The sequence below is a fragment of the Rhincodon typus genome, chromosome 13 (assembly GCF_021869965.1).
Source record: "Rhincodon typus isolate 14 chromosome 13, sRhiTyp1.1, whole genome shotgun sequence".
NCBI lineage: Eukaryota > Metazoa > Chordata > Chondrichthyes > Orectolobiformes > Rhincodontidae > Rhincodon > Rhincodon typus.
In genome coordinates, this window is record NC_063344.1 from 6,816,795 (window position 1) to 6,835,551 (window position 18,757).

General features: G+C 42.8%; 1 protein-coding gene across 1 annotated transcript; it reads right to left on the reverse strand.

Moving 5' to 3' along the window:
• Window positions 1-343: 343 nt before the first annotated feature.
• Window positions 344-17,768, reverse strand: LOC109931762 (phospholipid scramblase 1-like). The gene is made up of 6 exons (XM_048604156.1): window positions 17,637-17,768; window positions 15,958-16,178; window positions 14,138-14,299; window positions 11,560-11,721; window positions 1,214-1,272; window positions 344-1,108 (listed from the first exon to the last, which is right to left on the reverse strand). Exons 2-5 carry the CDS (start codon window positions 16,048-16,050, stop codon window positions 1,243-1,245), a joined length of 447 nt encoding a protein of 148 aa, XP_048460113.1. The 5' UTR covers window positions 16,051-16,178; window positions 17,637-17,768; the 3' UTR covers window positions 344-1,108; window positions 1,214-1,242.
• Between the last annotated feature and the right edge of the window lie 989 nt (window positions 17,769-18,757).

An 18,757-nucleotide genomic window follows, 5' to 3' on the forward strand; every position in this document is an offset into this window, starting at 1 on the left:
TTTGCATCCCTGATTCCCAATGACTGCAGTTTTGCTGGGGCTCATTGATGCCACATTTATTCAAACATGGGCTTGTTTTCAAGGTAGTGTGAACTACGGTGCTTCCATCAACTTTGGGAATTTAAACTGGCTAGTATGTGCAGTTTCTGCTTAGGCAGAATGTGTGGAGAACACTAATTAAATGGAAATTGTTTACACATGGAGATGTGCATTAACCACATCAGTAACTCCACAAATACAAAAGCCACTGTTTATGCAAGTGCATTGCCACTAAATGAAGAACTTGTTCAAGGGCCACGGAATTTCTCTGAAAACATAATTGCCATAATAAAAACACAACTACTGTATTTATTGATTTAATGACATCTTGATGTAATAGAGGAATATTCAGTACAGAAAGTCAATTTCTCACAAGTTCTATTAACCGTTGGAGTAAACAAAAGACTTCTGTTCATAAACAACATTTGCACATTTGATCAGAGACTGTGCAGATATATATTATTGTTTGAAAATATACTGTATTCTAAATGAATTATGCTATTCAAAAATATATGTTATATTCTATCGCAAATTGGTTCCCTGAATGACATTCTGCAATACTTCTTTCTTTTTTGTTTGGAATAGCTGGAAAGCGAGAGTTCTGTTGTGTGCGTCACATCTTTTTTCTCAAACAGATAAACTTTCCACCAGGTATAGAATTCCAGGATATGTTTTTAGCTTTCCCACTCCTGCTGAGGAGCATTGCCTGTGGGGTGTGCCCAGTGGAAACAACATGTCAAGGGAGACAGCAATCCATTATTATGCAGGTTACTCACTTGTACTAACTTAAGTCCATTTCAGTCCACAAACAGAAAAATTGGTTGTCCTTTAAGCAGAAAAGATGTAGCAGCTCAAGCATTTGCACTGCATCTAAAATTATTACTCCTTTCAGCATCAGTCAAAGACGTCACAGCCTTTGGAAGTCCAGTAGGTTCAATATCAAGTAACTTTGCATGTTAGCAACATTTCAGCATGGTTTAAACCATGAAGAAGAGCCATCATTAGTGCATCTTCAGTGAAGGTGGAAGAGTTAAAATGTCCTTTAACAATCTTTTATTGGTTTCAATCTCTGTGTATAATCAGAAAGAAACCCATTAGTACAGTTGTTGTAGCACAGATGGAACACAGATGCCATAATTAGGACAGAGCAGTAATGTTGTGTATATCTACTTACAAGAGATAGTTCCATAGTCAGATCCTTGTTCATTCATTTCTCTCAAAGAACACGTAATCCTGAAAAACAAAACAAGTTGTTAAATGCAACTGACTTGAATTGCTGTACATTTCTAAATAGAAGTACTCACACAAAGTGTGCAGAATCATTTACATTGTGATATGTATCTAATTAATTAGTTGAAAGTGGCCATACTTCCAGAGAAGACTTTGACAATCCTCATTAATAAAAGGAAATTGAACAAGAATCCTGAAGATAAGTCAACAGAAATAACTACATTCTTCAATCTTGTCCATTTTATCTCAACGATGTCATGACAAAGTTTCTAATAGAACTGAATACAGGTTGTTGCTTGAAGCGTGTGATTTATTGCTGCACTTATAAACTTCAATATTTTCTTACCACATATTTATAACTAAGCTTCATTGTGTAGATTGCTGTTCCTTCACTAATGCTGGGTCAAAATCCTGGAATACCCTCCTCACAGCATTGTGGGCCAACTTACAGAATGGGGACTGCAGCAGCTCAAGAAAGCAGCTCACCACCTTCTCAAGGGCAACTAGGGATGGGCAATAAATGCTGGTCCAGCCAGCAACACCCAGATCCCAAGAGTAAAAAGAAAATGCAGTTGCTTCAGAGACTATGAAAGTTGGTGGTGTGAAGTGAAGTTTTGCAATAACGTGGCTTGGTACCTGCTTCCAATTGTTCCAAAGTGGGGCTCATTCTGAAATGTTCCAGCATGGAAGCTCAACAATCTTCAAAGATTGCAGTTTAGCAGTGATGGTAAATTAATACTTCCCCACAGTGAAACAGCACATCAGCACAAAACAGCATTCTAACCAGTGGTGAACACATTGGGTCGATAATGTGTTTTCAGCCTGGTGTTGCTACATTCTGTTTACTTGGGCTGACTGCACACAAGTCTCAATCGCAGCTTATATTGAAATGTCAAAATTTCTTGAGGGACATTGGTCACAACATCCTGGAAAAGCCAGCAGATGCCGAAATTTGACTTCCAGCAGCATGTCAATGGCTGTTTACATCTCTGGATTAAAGAATCCTTAGAGAAGGGATAGCCAGGAAGGGAATTGCACCTGAATTAAAATGACCATTTTGGTCAAATCTTTCAACAGCTGATTGATTAGCTCTTTTATGGAAAACAAAATACAGTATTTTCATCTTCTTCCACCAGATAGCATTTCTGCCCTTTAGAGTCTCTGAAACAACTGCTTTTTACTTAAACTTCACTTTTCTGTCAGGCAGAAGTTACAGAAGCTTGAATACACGCACCAACAGGCTCAAGAACAGCTTATTCCCTGTCATTATTAGACTGATGAATGGACTCTCTAACTTCAAATAATATTGATCTTGCTAATGTTGATCTTGCTTTGTGCTTCTCCTGTGCAGTGTAACCTTGTATGCCTCGCTCTGTCTAAGCACCCTATGATCTCTCTGTCCTTGTTTGCTGTGATCTGCCTGTACTGCTCGCAAAACAAAACTTTTCGCTGTACTCAAGCAAATGTGCTACAATAAATCAAATCAAATCATGGGATGTGAGCATTAGTGACCACATTTATTGCTTCTTCAAGTTGCCCCTTGAGAAGGTGGGGGTGAGCTGCCTTCTTGAACCGCTACAGTCCATGTGCTGTGGGTTGACCCACAATGCCATTAGGGAGGGAATTCCAGGATTTTCACCCAGCGACAGTGAAGGAACGGCAATGTATTTCTAAGTCAGGACGGTGAGGGGCTTGGAGGGGAACTTGGAGGTGGTGGTGTTCCCATGTATCTGCTGCCCTTGTCCTTCTATATGGAAATGGTTGAGAGTTTGGAAGGTGCTGTATAAGGATCTATGGTGAATTTCTGCAGTGCATCTTGTAGATAGTACACACTGCTGCTACCGAGCATCAGTGATGAAGGGAGTGGATGCTTGTGGATGTAGTGCCAATCAAGCAGTCTGCTCTGACCTGGATGGTGTCAAGCTTCTTCAGTATGGTTGAAACTGCACTCATTCCAAGCAAGTAGGGAATAATATATGGTTTGGAGCTCAGATCCTCAAAGAGCTTTGTGAATTTGAGCTGAGTTTAATGGGTGTAACAGAAGCCCCTTCCACCAGCCAGTAACAACTCTACTTGTGGCCCGATACATCAAGATCCCAATCATTCAGGGACTTACCTGGCTACCAGCAGGCCAATCAGATAGCAAGCAACACTTCACTTCCAGAAACACTACCAGACACAGTGGTGCCAGATTGCAGGAGATATAGTAGCCCCAGAGGAGAGGGTGTGTTGGATAGACACTCAGACCCACCCTGGACCACCACCCAGTCTGTACCTTTCACACCCCTGAGTTAGTTGGGAATGGGCTGGTGGGGTGTATGGGTATCAAGAAAGCAACTGGCACTCCATCAGACACCTTTCCTGCCATTTCCATGTTCGTGCACTGAACTCCCTCCTAAAACAATCCTGGGTTTGCAGGGCATTACATTCCCCCTTTTGTGTGCAGGATCTGAGATTCACAGTGTTCCACAATGGCTACATTCAGTATAGGTCTTGACAAGTGATAGTCCCACTGCCAAACATGGCTGATACCTCAGGTGTCTGCCCACTCATTCTTGGTCCATATGTCTAACACTATCATTCTAAATGAAAACGATAGTACTCCCAGCAAGATGCATTGTTCATAAATGCTGTCTGTGAATAACATCAATGACTGAGATTCAGCAAATAGATTTTGATGTGACGATTATACAGTATTGTTTTGACGATTTGTTCCAATGCTTTCTTTGGAGGGGATCAGTTACCTCAGGTTGTGATGTAGGGTGATGCCAACAATGTGGCTTCAATTCCTGCACTGGCTGAGGTTACCACCAAAACCTTTCCTTCTCTATCTCTCTCTCAGCCTGAGATGTGGTGACCCTCAGGTTAAACCATTACCAGTTGTTCTCTCCTCAGCAAGGGAGCAGCCTAATGGTCTGGCCAGACTATGGTGACTTTACTGTACCTTTTTGTCCTTCTTTATATCAAAGCCATAATTTGAGGTCATTGTTTTAGGCTGGTTGGGGGTGGATGGGCATAGATTTAAAATAGAGTAGAGGAGAAATTACTTCTCTCAAAGTATTCTGAATCTGTGCAACTCGCTTTCCCAGAGTGTGGTGGATGCTGGGACATTGAATAAATTCAAGGACAGAACTTTAATTAGTGATGGGTTGATGGGTTATGGACAGCAGGCAGGAAAGCAGAGCTGAGGCTGAGATGAGATCAGCCCTGATCATATTAAATGGCGGAGGAGGCTTGAGGGGCTGAATGGCCAACTCCTGCTCCAGGATCATAAATTGAAGCAGCTCTCAGCTGTAAATGGTGCTGATGAGCTCTCAGTACAATAATCCTAGATAATTCAATGTTTCTGTTGTTCATATTTGGCAATGTGGAGCTTGGTGGTCACAGTAGACTTGCCTTACATAAGCTCTGATGACACAGGGTCATGGCTTTTGTTTTCAGGAAGAGTAACACAACATGTTTTATATAGACTGTTGGTCAAGTATATAAAAGGAAATCAGTAACATGAGCACAGTTCACCATTATTAAGGTCCCCTGGAAAGAAGCATATGGGCTTGTGATTGCTTAAAAAAAATGAAGTAACTGCTATGAAAGCATCTTAAAATGGTTAAGAGAAGCATTTAAATCACTCCCAGGACAACACCCAATTTGAAGCTGACATTAAAGAGTTCATTAGACAGGGCACTTAAACACAGCACTTCTGGATGCTAAATCAAATTGCTTGCATTGCCACAGATTCCTGGTTTGCAATTAAACTACTTCAGCTTCTATGATTCAGAAAGCACCTGATAAATAATTTCTAAATGGCTGCTGTAAGTCACATCCCTTGTCTGGAAGAGGGGTTGATTACTTTTGAGTGACTCTTGGATAGGGACACGGAGATAGTAAAATGTACGGTATGCAGGGTAGATTGATCTTAGTGGGATAATAGGTCAGCACAACATCTTGGGCCGAAGGGCCTGTACTGTGCTGTACTGTTCTATGTTCTATGTTCTACTGAAAAGGGAAATGAAACTAATAAGTGACTCATCAAAGCTCTACATAAAGAATATAGCAGTGATGGGGAGGTGCTCCTGTTGGACTCAGGTGGACAATGTTGGAAGTTACACAACACCAGGTTATAGTCCAATAGGTTCATTTGAAATCACACAACAGTATTCTGAAAACTTGTGATTTCAAATGAACCAGTTGGACTATAACCTGGTGCTGTGTAACTTCTGACTTTGCCTACACAAAAAAGGAGTTTTTAAACCGTTCAATGAGAGTAAAGATGGTATTTATTTACTTCTTTCTATTTTGATTGTACACTAAAATGGGAAAAGGACTGTTTTAAACACGTGAAAGGACTGCTGGCAATTTTGTTTTAAAAGCAAGTAGGCTGTCACTCATTGTAAGCATTGTTTACACAGCTGCTTGGTCAAACGGTAGCAGAAGCCTAGTTTGCAGACGGGCTGGAACCAAGGGGCCAATGGAGTTTTGGCAAGCAACAAGGAGCTGATTGGACTAGTTCTCAGTTATTGATGACAAAGGCTTTTTGCCTGCCAACGATGATGTGATTGGCTCCCAGGCTCCTGGGTCAACCGGGACGTGGATGTTTGGGAGAAGCAAATCAGACATCTGCAAAGACGGGAACTGTCCATGTTCTCTGTGGCAAAAGCAACTGAAGCCTGAAGATAGCTAGGCTATTTACCCTTTCCAGTCGCTGTAAGCTGTGAGTTTTAATTGCTCAGTCAAAGACCTTTGTAAGTATGAACAGTCCTACAAACAATTGAAGGCATTTGGGAAAAGGAAAGTCAAAAACAGCATTTCAAACAATAACAGGATTCTCTCAGTGAACCTTGTGGACAGGGACCACTGAAGTGCCTTACATGTCCCATAACACCCATTTGTTTTTGTGCCTGTCTATGTCTGCCTCAGTGTGTGTGCACAGGGGAGTTGAGATGGGGGCTGGCGGGGGCAGGGTTTGAGTTTTAACTGGTGGAGTTATATGCCTACCCGGAGCAAGAGTCTATTTCCTTGGGACAGGGGTCACAGACTAAAGATAAGGGGTAAACCATTTAGGACTGAGATGAGAAGCAACTTCTCCATCCAGAGAGTGGTGAACCTGTGGAATTCACTACCACAGAAAGCTGTCAAGGCCAAAACATAAGATTTCAAGAAGGGAGTTGGATGTAGTACTTGGGAATAAAGGAACTAAGAATATGGGGAGAAAGTGAGAATGGGAGACTGAGTTAGATTATCAGCCAGGATCATATTGAATGGTGGAGCTGGTTTGAAGGGCTGAATGGCCTACTCCTGCTTCTGTGTCTCTATGTGATAAAGACTAATTACTGTTAAGTTCAGAAACTAGTCCCTGCTTTCTGACCACCTGGGTCTGAAAGACAGGTACCTCGAGGAATTTTTCACAGCTTTAAGAATCTTTAACTTTTGTGATGATTCTGGGAATAGTGGGGCTTGATTTCCAGTGTGCTACCCCAGGGAAACGTAGCGAGTGTGAGGGAGATGTAATCTGTGTGAGACAGAGACCAAGTGCATCTAACTGGGAATTTATTTTAAACTGAGAATTCGGGGCAGACAGGAAATGAAGTTGTTTGGGTAAAAGGTTGCTGCAGAGTGACAGGTGAGTGGGAGAGGATAAAAGGCGTGGATAGAGGGGCAGACCCGCAGTGCGGAGTGATGTTACAAACCACCCAAGACATGAGTGCAGGGAAAATCACTGACTGGGGAGTAGATTTGTTATTATACTGTGTAGAATGGAATTCCAGGATTTTGACCCAGCGACAGTGAAGGAACGGCGATATATTTCCAAGTCAGGATGATGAGTGGCTTGGAGGGGGACTTGGAGGTGATGGTGTTCCCAGATATCTGCTATCCTTGTCCCTCTGGATGGAAGTGGTCGTGGGTTTGGAAGGGGCTGTCTGGGGATCTTTGGTGAATTTCTGCAGTGCATCTTGTAGATAGTACACACTGCTGCGACTGAGCGTCGGTGGAGGCTTGTGGATGTAGTGCATCTTCCTATGTACAAGATCCCTGATTCTTATTGACTCCAGTCTTTACAGGGCTCCTTGATGCCACACAGAGTGAAATGCTGCCTTGATGTTAAAGACAATCGCTATCATTTCTCCGAGACCAACTCTGTAGTCCATGATTGTACCAAGGTTGCAATAAAATCAGGAGCAGACTGGATTGGTCTGGGGGAGGGACTGAAAATGAGCATCAGTGAGCAGGTCATTGTTGAGTAAGTGCCTCTTGATAGCACTGTGAGACAACCCCTTCCACCGCTTGGCTGTTGATTGAGAATAAACTGATGGGTGGTAATTGGTGGCTTTGGATTTCTCATGCATTCTGTGGGCCAGCGTACCTGGGAAATTCTCCACATTGCCGGGTAGATAACAGTGGTGTAACCATACTGCAACTGCTTGGCCCAGTGGTATGTGAACATTAAAACTCTTAACCTTTAATTCACTGCACATTCCATTGTCTCTTTGTTGCAGAGGTTTTGGTTTAATTTCTTTTGAAAAACTGAGTGATGTCAGTACAATACTGGACTACATTCCAACTAAACAAATTAACTTCAACAAAAATGAAATGGCACTCAGTGATGTCACATCCGTTGTATAAACATAACTCCAATGCTAGCTTCCAGAAGAAACAAGAATGACAGAAAAAAAATCCATAAACTACCATGCTCTCTGCCAATAATGTCATGCGGACTGGAATTCGCTTGCTTTAGAACTCCAACTGAAACTGACATATAGCCCATCAAGTCCAAACTAACCCTCCGAAGAACATCCCACCCAGACCCCCCACCTATCTCTGTAACTCTGCATTTTCCATGGCTAATCCACCCAGCCTGCACATCTTTGAACTGTGGGAGGAAACTGTTCATTACATTACATCAAACATTCATTACAAGTCCCAGTGGAGATCTATCTTCATTGATTTAGAATCCCCACCAGTGTGGAAGCAGGCCATTTGACCCATCGAGTCCACAGCAACCTTCCAAAGAGCATCCCACACAGACCACCCTATATCCCTGCATTTTCCATGGCTAAACCTCCGAACCTCCACATCCCTGGGCACTACGGGCAATTTAGCATGGGCCACCCACCTAACCTGCACATCTTTTGGACTGTGGGAGGAAACCCACGCAGACACGGGATGATGCGCAAACTCCACACAGACGGTCACCCGAGGGTGGAATCGAAGCCAGGCTGCTGGATCTGAGAGGCAACAGTGCTAACCACTGACCCACTCTGCTGCCCTATGTGGTAATAAAAATCCATCTTTCATTAGATTATCAGGATCCTAATAAAACAACAGACGAGGCTGATTTAAGCTGACAGTGCTTTCGATTTGCAACAGCATTTCGTACTGACAGTGCACTCTCCCTGCGTTTGGGTCCACTAACAAGGTAATCCTTTAATGATGCATGCAGTCACTCACATTACAAAACCATTTCATTATGATAATGAACGTTAGACTGAGGCTGGGCTCAAGTGGATTGCTTTTGCAACATAATGTTTTCTGTTCTTTCCACCTCTGTGCCTTTACACAATAAACTGCATTGGTTAGAGAAATATTAGGGTGGATTTTTCTGACATTTTAACCATGGGGCAACAACTTGCATTTATATAGTGCCTTGAGCCTAGTTACATGAGGGCACCCTACTCCCAGGGTGCAGAGGATTGACAGAAAAAGTGGGGATGCGGATGCATAGGTGTTAACCCCAGTGTTGCTGAGATTTTCCGCTAGGACACAAACATTGCCAAGCTCACCTGGAAAACACTACTCCTTTGTTCTTTTGAAAACCAGGAGGCTGCAAAAGATGCCATAGTGATAAGAAAGCAGTGTTGCCAAACAAAGAGACTTGCATGTGGAGTCACAGGTAGACAGGGTGCTGAAGGCGGCGTTTGGTACGCTTGCCTTTATTGGTCAGTGCATTGTGTATAGGAGTTGGGAGGTCATGTTGCAGTTGTACAGGACATTGGTTAGGCCACTTTTGGAATGCTGCATGCAATTCTGGTCTCCCTGCTTTCGGAAAGATGTTGTCAAACTTGAAAAGATTTACAAGGATGTTGCCAGGGTTGAAGGGTTTGAGGTATAGGGAGAGGCTAAATAGGCTGGGGCTATTCTCCCTGAAGGTTCAGAGGCTTATAGTGCTTTATAAAATCATGAAGGGCATGGATAGGGTGAATAGACAAGGTCTTTTTCCCAGGGCAGGGGAGTCCAAAACTAGAGGGCATAGGTTTTAGGTGAGAGGAGAAGAAAGATTTAAAAAGGACGTAAGGGGCAACTTTTTCACACAGAGGATGACACGGGTGCAGAATGAGGTGCTAAGGAAGTGATGGAGGCCGGTACAATGACAACATTTAAAAGGCATCTGGATGTGTATATGAATAGGAAGGGTTTAGAGGGATATGGGCCAAATACTGCCAAATGTGACTGGATTAATTTAGGATATCTGGTCAGCGTGGATGAGTTGGACTGAAGGGTCTGTTTCCATGCTGTACAGCTCTATGACTCTAAGGTGGCTAGGCCTCAGTTTAATGCCTCAGCCTAACCCAAAGAGTGAGGCAAATGGAGACGTCTGTCAATTATTGTTTAGAGATGGGCAATTAGTGCTCTGCAACACTCACATTACATGAAGAAATGGAAAAAAAAAATGCAGCCTTGGTGCTGCACTGCATTATCAGTTGAGATCATACCCTCTACTCCCTGGAGTGAAACATAAACCTAATTTTCTGACTCAGATTGGAGCATGCATTCAGCAGCATACTACTGGCCATTGCAATCAACATTAAATGGTAGAAATTACACAATAATTAGATTTTACTCTTAGTCAGTTTGGGATAAATGCATCAAATGCTATACCAGTACAGCTGCTAGGAAATCTAGTCAAAATCCCATTTCATGGTAGCAGCAAGTCTGATTCTATACATGGTGCAGAATAATGAAGTTCCATTTTTCATGGCTTAATAGATTGTTGAAAAATAATCTTACAGAGTGGTTCAAAATAATCAACTTTCCTTCTCAGATCTAAATCTATTGTAAAGACCACCCAGTCACTATTCTGGGTGCTAAATCAGGCATAAAACATTTTCTCGGCTTCAAACAAACACAATCAGCAGCAATTCATATTTATACATCGCTTATGACAGGATAATATTCCCCAAGGCACTTCACAGCAGTGTTGTCAAATAAAATTTGACACCAAGCCAGATCAGGAGATTAAAAAAAAAGACACAAATTGATGGAAGAACTCGGCAGGTCTTCAGTTAACACTTCAGGTTCAGAGTCCTGAAGAAGGGTCACTGGACCTGAAACATTAACTCTGCTCTCTCCCCACAGATACTGCCAGCTCTGCTGAGGTTTTCCAGCAATTTCTGCTTTTGTTTCTAGCATCCACAGTTCTTTATTTTATTTTCAGACCAGGGAGATGTTTGGCTAAAAGGTAGGTTCGAAGGAAGGTCTTTAAGGAGGACTGGAAGCTGTAGACATGAAAGGAATTCCAGAGTTTCAACTCTTGACAATTGGTACAATCAAGGATGAACAAGAGACCAGGATTGGAGAAGCTCAGGTTTGGTGGGTTGCTGGATTGGAGGAAGTTGCAATAATTAGGATCATAGAATCCCTACAGTGCAAGAGCAGGCCATTCAGTCCACTGATCTCACCCTGACCACCTCCCTACCCTGTAACCCAGCATTTCCCAGGGCTAAGCCACCTAGCCTGCACATCATGGGACACTTTAGCATGGCCAATCCACCCTAACCTACTCACCTTTGGACTGTAGGAGGAAACCCGCACAGAAACAGTGACAATGTGCAAACTCCACACAGACAGTTGCCTGAGGCTGGAATCGAACCCAGGTCCTTGGTGCTGTGAGGCAGCAGCGCTAACCACTGAGACACTGTGCTGATGGACAAGGGCTTGGAGTAATTTGAACATCAAGACAAAAATTTTAAAATCACGCCTTGCTTAGCTGGGAGACAACGCAGTTCAGTGAGCACTGGGAAGTTAGGTGGGCAAGCAAGTTCAAAAACAGACAGCAGAGTTTGGGATCAGCTGAAGTTTTTAGGGGCTGAAAGGTAGGATCTGACTGGAGAAGTGTGCTGGAATGCTCAAGTCTAGAGGTAGTAAAAGCAGGAATATAGGTTTCTGTAATAGATGGTCAGAACTCCGTAATCCAAACACTGGAGGTTGTGATCATATAGTTCAATATGAGGTAAGTGCTCCCACAGATACTGATGCACCCACAACATGCTGCACTTTGATACAATTAATACTTACAATGAGAAAACAGGCACCCAGCATAACTGCTTTAATCTTAACATCCAAATCCATGGGGAACTGGATCCCAAAGTTAGTGGCATCTGTGAAAGCTTCTCTTGCGAGTCCAGTCCACTGCTTTGAGATTTTACCAACTGTTTCACTTTCATCAAGATTAGTAACCTATAACAAGACAATAAAACATTAAGTTTAAATGTATTGGCATTCCACTGACCCCTTACAGGGGCACTAGCCAGCAGTATTTCTGTGTCCTATGAGCAGAAGTTACCCATATGATACCTTGAGTCTCCTCAGACACTCAAAAGATGACAGCTGCTCTTTTACCTGAACTTTCTGTTCAATCCCCATGTCCTCTGACTATCTTAATATTCAATCTCAGTCTTGAATATATTCAATGACTTGGCATCACCAACCATTGAGGATAGAGAATGATTCACTCGCTTCTGGGTGAATACATTTCTCATCATCTCAGTTGGAGATTTCTTCCTCAGACTATCACCGCTAGTTCAAGATATTCCATTCTTTCAACAGAGATAACAAAGTGTAGAGCTGGATAAACACAAGCAGGCCTAGACCCTTCCCGAAACGTCAGCTTTCCTGCTCCTCTGATGCTGCCTGGCCTGTGTTCATCCAGCTTTACACCTTGTTATCTCAGATTCTCCAGCACCTGCAGTTCCTACTGCCCCATTCTTTCAACAGTTGCCCTATCAAGGCTTCTAAGAAATTTACACAGTGGCAAGAAAGGAGAAGTCAACGTTATGGGTATTACCCTTCTTCAGGACTAGATGTAGGGGTAGGGAGAGCTGCCCTCTCTTTATCTACAGCTCCCTGTGCGGTTGCTGTGTTTTTCCAGCCTCCTGTTTGTCTACTGTCTGTGTGGAGTTTGCACATTCTCCCTGTGTCTGTGTGGGTTTCCTCCAGGTGCTCCAGTTTCCTCCCACAAAGATGTGCAGGTTAATTGGATTAGCCATGCTAAATTGCCCCTAGTGTTCAGAGATGTGCAGAATAGGTGGATTAGCCATGGGAAATGCAGCGTTACAGGGATAGGGTAGAGGGGTTGATTCTGGGTGGGCTGCTCTTCAGAAGGTCAGTGTAGATTCAATGGGCCAAATGACATGCTTCCACACTGTCAGGATTCTATGAAACTGCATGAGACAAAGTATGCTTGATGTACAAACAGCAGTAGGATATCATGAATCCATTGAACTTTCTTGTCAATTTTGGCTTGCAGAGAGTAATGAACTGCTGGGTGCTGGTTCCACTGCTTTTCATCACTTATAAAAATGATTTGGATGTGAGTATAGGAGATATAATCCGTAAGTTTGCAAATTACACCAAACTTGGAGGTGTAGTGGACAGCGAGGAAGGTTATCTCAGAGTACAATGGGACCTTGATCAGATGGGCCAATGGGCTGAGGAGTGGCAGATGGAGTTTAATTTAGATAAATGTGAGGTGCTGCATTTTGGAAAGGCAAATCAGGGCAGGACTTGTACACTTAATGGTAAGGTTCTGGGGAGTGTTGCTGAACAAACAGACCTTGGACTACAGGTTTATACTTCCTTGAAAGTGGAGTTGCAAGCAGACAGGACAGTGAAGAAGGTGTTTGGTGTAATGGCTTCCATTGGTCAGTGCATTGAGTAAAGAGTTGGGAAGTCATGTTGTGGCTGTACAGGACATTGGTTAGGCCATTATTGGAATGCTGCATGCAATTCTGATCTCTCTGCTATAGGAAGGGTGTTGTGAAACTAGAAAAAGTTTGGAAAAGATTTAGAAGGATGTTGATGGGATTGGAGGGTTTGAACTAAAGGGAGAGGCTGAATAGGCTGGGGCTATTTTTGGGGTGACTTATAGAGATTTATAAAATTATGAGGGGTGTGGATAGGGTGAATAGCCAAGGTCTTTTCCCCAGGGTAGGGGACTCCAAAACTAGAGGGCATAGGTTTAAGGTGAGAGGGGAAAGATTTAAAAGGGACCTAAGGGGCAACGTTTTCACACAGAGGGTAGTGCGTGTATGGAATGAGCTGCCAGATGAAGTGGTGAAAGGCATCCAGATGGGTACGTGAATAGGAACGATTTAGAAGGATAGGGGCCAAATGTTGGCAAATGGAACTAGATTTATTTAGGGTATCTGGTCAGCATGGACGAGTTGGACCGAAGGGTCTGTTTCCATGTTGTACAACTCTATGACTCTAACCACTGCATGGAAAAACTAACCACTCAGCCACTGTGCCACTCCTACGCAAGCTAGTTTTTTTCAGATTTAAAGCTTTTACTCTTGGTCTCTGCTTTGTTATTCTTGAATGATTCTAAATCAAACTGATTTATAATCACTCCCATTAGCATGTGCTCCTATTCATATGTCTTCTCCTTGTCCAGGGCTGATTTTCTAAAAATAAGTACAGAACAAACGGCAAAAAGAAAAGGGTCATGTAAATTATTTACAAGTGATTGTCAAAAGAACAATTAAGAGTTTTCCTGTGGGCTGGGTGAAGCAGGATCACCACATCTCTACAAAACTGATGCAATTTACAAACTTATCAGGAAGCTGAAGAATTTCATAAGATATAAGAAGAGTACCTTAAAATCAATATCATTACAACAGTTGCAGATACAGCAAGGACCAATAATCTTCAGTACAGGCTCCTTCTTATCATTTTGAATGGTGAATTTTGGCAGACATAGATCCCACGTTTGGACAACATATCCAATTGGCTCACCTGGTGGAGCCTTCACTTCCATCTGTGAAGAAATTGCACAATAGAAAATATATAATCCTCACAAGATGGTCATCAAAAAGCTGCATTGGCGGAAGGCATGAATTAAAGCCAGCGAAAATGGGAAAGATACATCAATGAATTAAGAATAGAAGCTGTTTTAATTTTGAATGATAACTTTTACTTTATACTGACCAACAACAGAAAGTTGAAGGCAAGAGAGAGAGAGGCCAAAAAGTGAAAATGGCCAGCACTAATTTGAATTGAATTGAATTAAATTAGCTTTACTGTTACATACTTAGAAGAGTACAGTGAAACGTTTACAAGTTGCCACTTATGGCGCCATCTTACATACTAAGGTATCTAAGTACAAATTCTTAGGAGCAAAAAACTTTAGAAAAATAAAGAAATAAAAAGTCCGTACAGAAATTCAAAAGTACAAAATCATGGTAATAAATTAGAAAAAGAAACCAAAAGTTAAAATTTGAGAGATATTATGATAAATGAGACAGACAAAGACATACAAGAAAACAGAGAAAGGGAGCAGAAGACAGAGGGACAAACACAGAAAAAGAAAGAGGTGTAGCAACTGTAACAAGGTCAGCCAGGTGACCCTCATAGAAAATAAATTCCCCGATTGGACCAGATTAACAGCCCCAATCAGGGAGCCCTGGCTTACGGATATAAACAGGAGTCACAGAGGTTCCTCTGTGAGGAAGCTGGTCCAGTGTTAAGGACTCGCCACATGTAAATAAAGGACAATTTGGCATTGGGATACTGGTCTCTGTGGAGTTATTTCAACAGGGAGAGGCAGAGAGATTAAGACAAAAAGAGAGACAACACGGGAGACAGAAAGACAAGGAGAAAGAAACAAACATAAGGAGTACCACACACACAGCAACAGCAAGACAGTATGAGAGAGAGGGACAAAGAGAAAAGAAAAAAAGATGAGCATGAATTAGAGCATTAATAAGATAAGAGGGACATAGACATATAGGAAGACAGAGAGAGAGCAGAAGATAGAAAGACAATGACAGGGAGAAAGAGACAGATAGGGAGAGGCAGAGAGATGAAGAAAAAGAAAGGCAGAAAGAAAGAAACAAAGATAAAAATTACTTAACACAAAGCAAGAGAAAGATAGTGAGAGAGAGAGAGACACAGACAGACAATAACAAGAGAAAGAGAGGCAGAGTTAAGAGATCGAGATATTGAGACTGATAGAGAGGGAGGATGGAATTTAATGCCCTCTCTAGTGGCAGGTTTGGTGGCAGGGGGAGGTCACTTAAAAGGGCCGAAGGGGGCGGGGCAGGATCCACTGACACCTTCCTACCTCTGAGTTGGTGAAGCCTTTGGTAGGAAAGTACACGGATTTAGTCTTTAGCCTGGTTAAAGAGATTAATTTGAGAAGGCTGAAATTAGGGAAACATTGAGGGGACAAAGGGTTTGAGGATGAGGTGCAGAGACTACAATAGTTTAGTACTTGGCTGGTTTAAAAAAAAAGGGGGACAAACAAAAGCCGAAGAACATCTAATGTAGGACTGAAACAGGAGCAGTGCAAAGCAGAGAAGACTATTTATTTTCGCTTTATCCATGAGTAATGCCATGGGAATGAATAGGTTGGAAGAGATGGAGCTTATAGAATGTCGACAGCTGAAGTAATTGTGTCCAGGACTTGTCACTCACCTCCTGCAAACAGCATGGGCAACAGCATCCGGCACATCTCAAGGGACGGTACAGATTTATCACTTCCTGTCCTAAGTTGTCAAGGATCTTCATGTCAAAGGAACGTAGGTTTCCACAGCAATTTCGATTGCAGAAGTCATTTTCTTCAGCAGCAAAGTAGACCAGTTGGCCAAGACTGTTCTTAATCTGATATTTGTTGTTGGTCTCAAATCCCGTTAAGACTAAAGCAACCGTAACGGTGAAAAAATTGGGAGATTAGCAAAGTTGACTTTAATGCACACTCTTGGGCCAATGATAAGGAGTATAATTTCAGGAAAACACAAAGCCCTCAGTCCAGGACAAAGCGAGTGAGAGGACTGGGCGGCTCGTGTTCAGGCCAGGGATTGTAAGAACTGCCGATGCTGGAGTCTGAGATAACACAGCGTGGAGCTGGAGGAACACAGCAGGCCAGACAGGATCACTGACCACCGGTTCGGAGGAAGGGTCACTGGGCCCGAAACGTTAACCCTGTTTTCTTCTCCACAGGTGCTGCCAGACCTGCTGAGCTTTTCCAGCAACTTTGTTTTTGTTCCTGATTTACAGCATCCACAGTTCTTTTGGTTTTCACCGACCAATCCCCACCACTACCTACCCGCTATCACCGCAACCCTCCACCTCTCCATTTATTTCAGAGCCCCCTTCTCCTCCCCCATTTTTGAAGAAGGGTCCCGACCCGAAACGTCAGCTTTCCTGTTCCTCCAGCTCTACATCTTGTTACCTCATGTTCAGGCCACATCGTTTTAAAAGTTTGCAGGGTTTAACAAACCAACACAGAGCAAAGGGCAAGGGTTCACAATCATTACTTTGTTAATAGGATGAGACACTGTATTTAGAATAATTGAATATAGAGGAGGCCCTTTATCCCATTCAGTCTGCACCAATTCTGTATATACTCATTCCACTTCCCTTTACTAGGCCCATAGTGTTGAATGTTATGACACTTCAAGTGCTCACCTAAGTATTTTATAAAGGGTTGTGAGTTTTCCTACCTCAACTACCCTCCCAGACAATGCATTCCAGACCACCACCTCCACACCCACCCCCCAACGCCCACCACCACCCTCTGGGTGAAAACAGTTTTCCTCACATCCCCTTTAAGCCAGCTGCATTTCACCTTAAAATAATGCCCCTTCTTACTGACCCTTCAACTAAAGGGAACTGATAGCTTCTATTCACCTTGTCCATGCCCCTCATCATCTTATACACCTCTATCAGGTCCCCTCGGCCTTCTCTGCTCGAACAAGAACAACGTAAGCTTATCCAACCTCTCTTCACAGCTAAACTGCTCCATCCCAGGCAACATCCTAGTGAATCTAATCTGCACCTTCTCCAACGTAATCACATCCTCCCTATAGTGCAGTGACCAGAACTGCATACAGTACTCCAGCTGTGACCTGATCAAGGCTCTGTACAGCTCCAAAAAGACCTCCCGGCTCTTATAACCTATGCCATGACTGATAAAGGCAAATGTCTTAAATCCATCTACGTTCTCCTGCGAGAGTTCTAGCTACGAGACAATACTTCAAGCCGTGTTACATGATTTGGAATTAGGCAAGTGAAAAGAAAGTCAGGCAGCATGTTGAGCTGAACTGCTCTCATCCGAAGCTGAATTCACATCTTGAACTTTTATTCCAACATACCTTCCAACAACTCCACCTGCTGATGAACCAGAAGCTGGTCTACCTGTGACAGAATCAAAAGGTTAATCTTTTTTATAAAATAAATGCAAGAGGAAATTGCAATGTAAATGAAAGGGCGAGCAACAATAAAGAGACACCTTTCTCTGGTGTTTTCTTCTCAAGAAAAATAGCATCAACATCTTGTCTTTAATTGCACCTTTAGCATTTGTAGTAAGCCCCAAGATGCTTGAGAAAGGCATTCTGAGAGAAATTTGATACCAAGCCAAAAGGCACTCTGTGGAGAATCATAGAATCCCTACAGTTTGGAAGCAGGCCATTCATCCCATCAAGTTCACACAACACCTCTGAAGAGTATGCCACCCAGAATCACCCCATCCCTGTAACCCTGCATTTCCCATGGCTAACCCACTTAGCTTGCACATCCCTGGACACTATGGGCAATCTAATATGGCCAATCCAACTAAACTGCACATCTTTGGACTGAGAGGGGAAACTGGAGCACTTGGAAGGAAACCACACAGACACAGGGAGAATGTGCAAACTCCACACAGACAGTCACCCAAGGCTGGGATCGAACTTAGTTTCCTAGCACTGTGAGGCAGCAGTGCTAACCACTGAACCACCATGCTACCCAGGGATAAGAAGCTTGATCAAAGGGGTCAAAATATGAGAGAATAGGGAAGGATCCTCTTACGGTGAAATGGTAGTGCCCCTACCTCTGAACTAGGAGGCCCACCTTAATTTTTCAGCTACTCCCTACTGTGTCATAATATCTCCGAACAGGTTGATGTAGAGAATATCTATGAGAAATAGAAGTAGTTTAGTATTTCACAGCTACTCTGCTGTTCTATGGCTGATCTTCAAACGTAGATAAGAACAGAATTACAATATGTTTAAGAAATGTCTTAAAGAAGAAAGAGAATATCAGGGAAAGAAAATTAAGATCACTGAACACTTGGAACTGAGGAACGGACAGTCTGCATCACACAAACCACCATGGAAAGTTGCAGAGATAGTAGGAACTGCCGATGCTGGAGAATCTGAGATAACAAGGTGTAGAGCTGGATGAACACAGCAGGCCAAGCAGCATCAGAGGAGCAGAAAAGCTGACGTTTCGGATC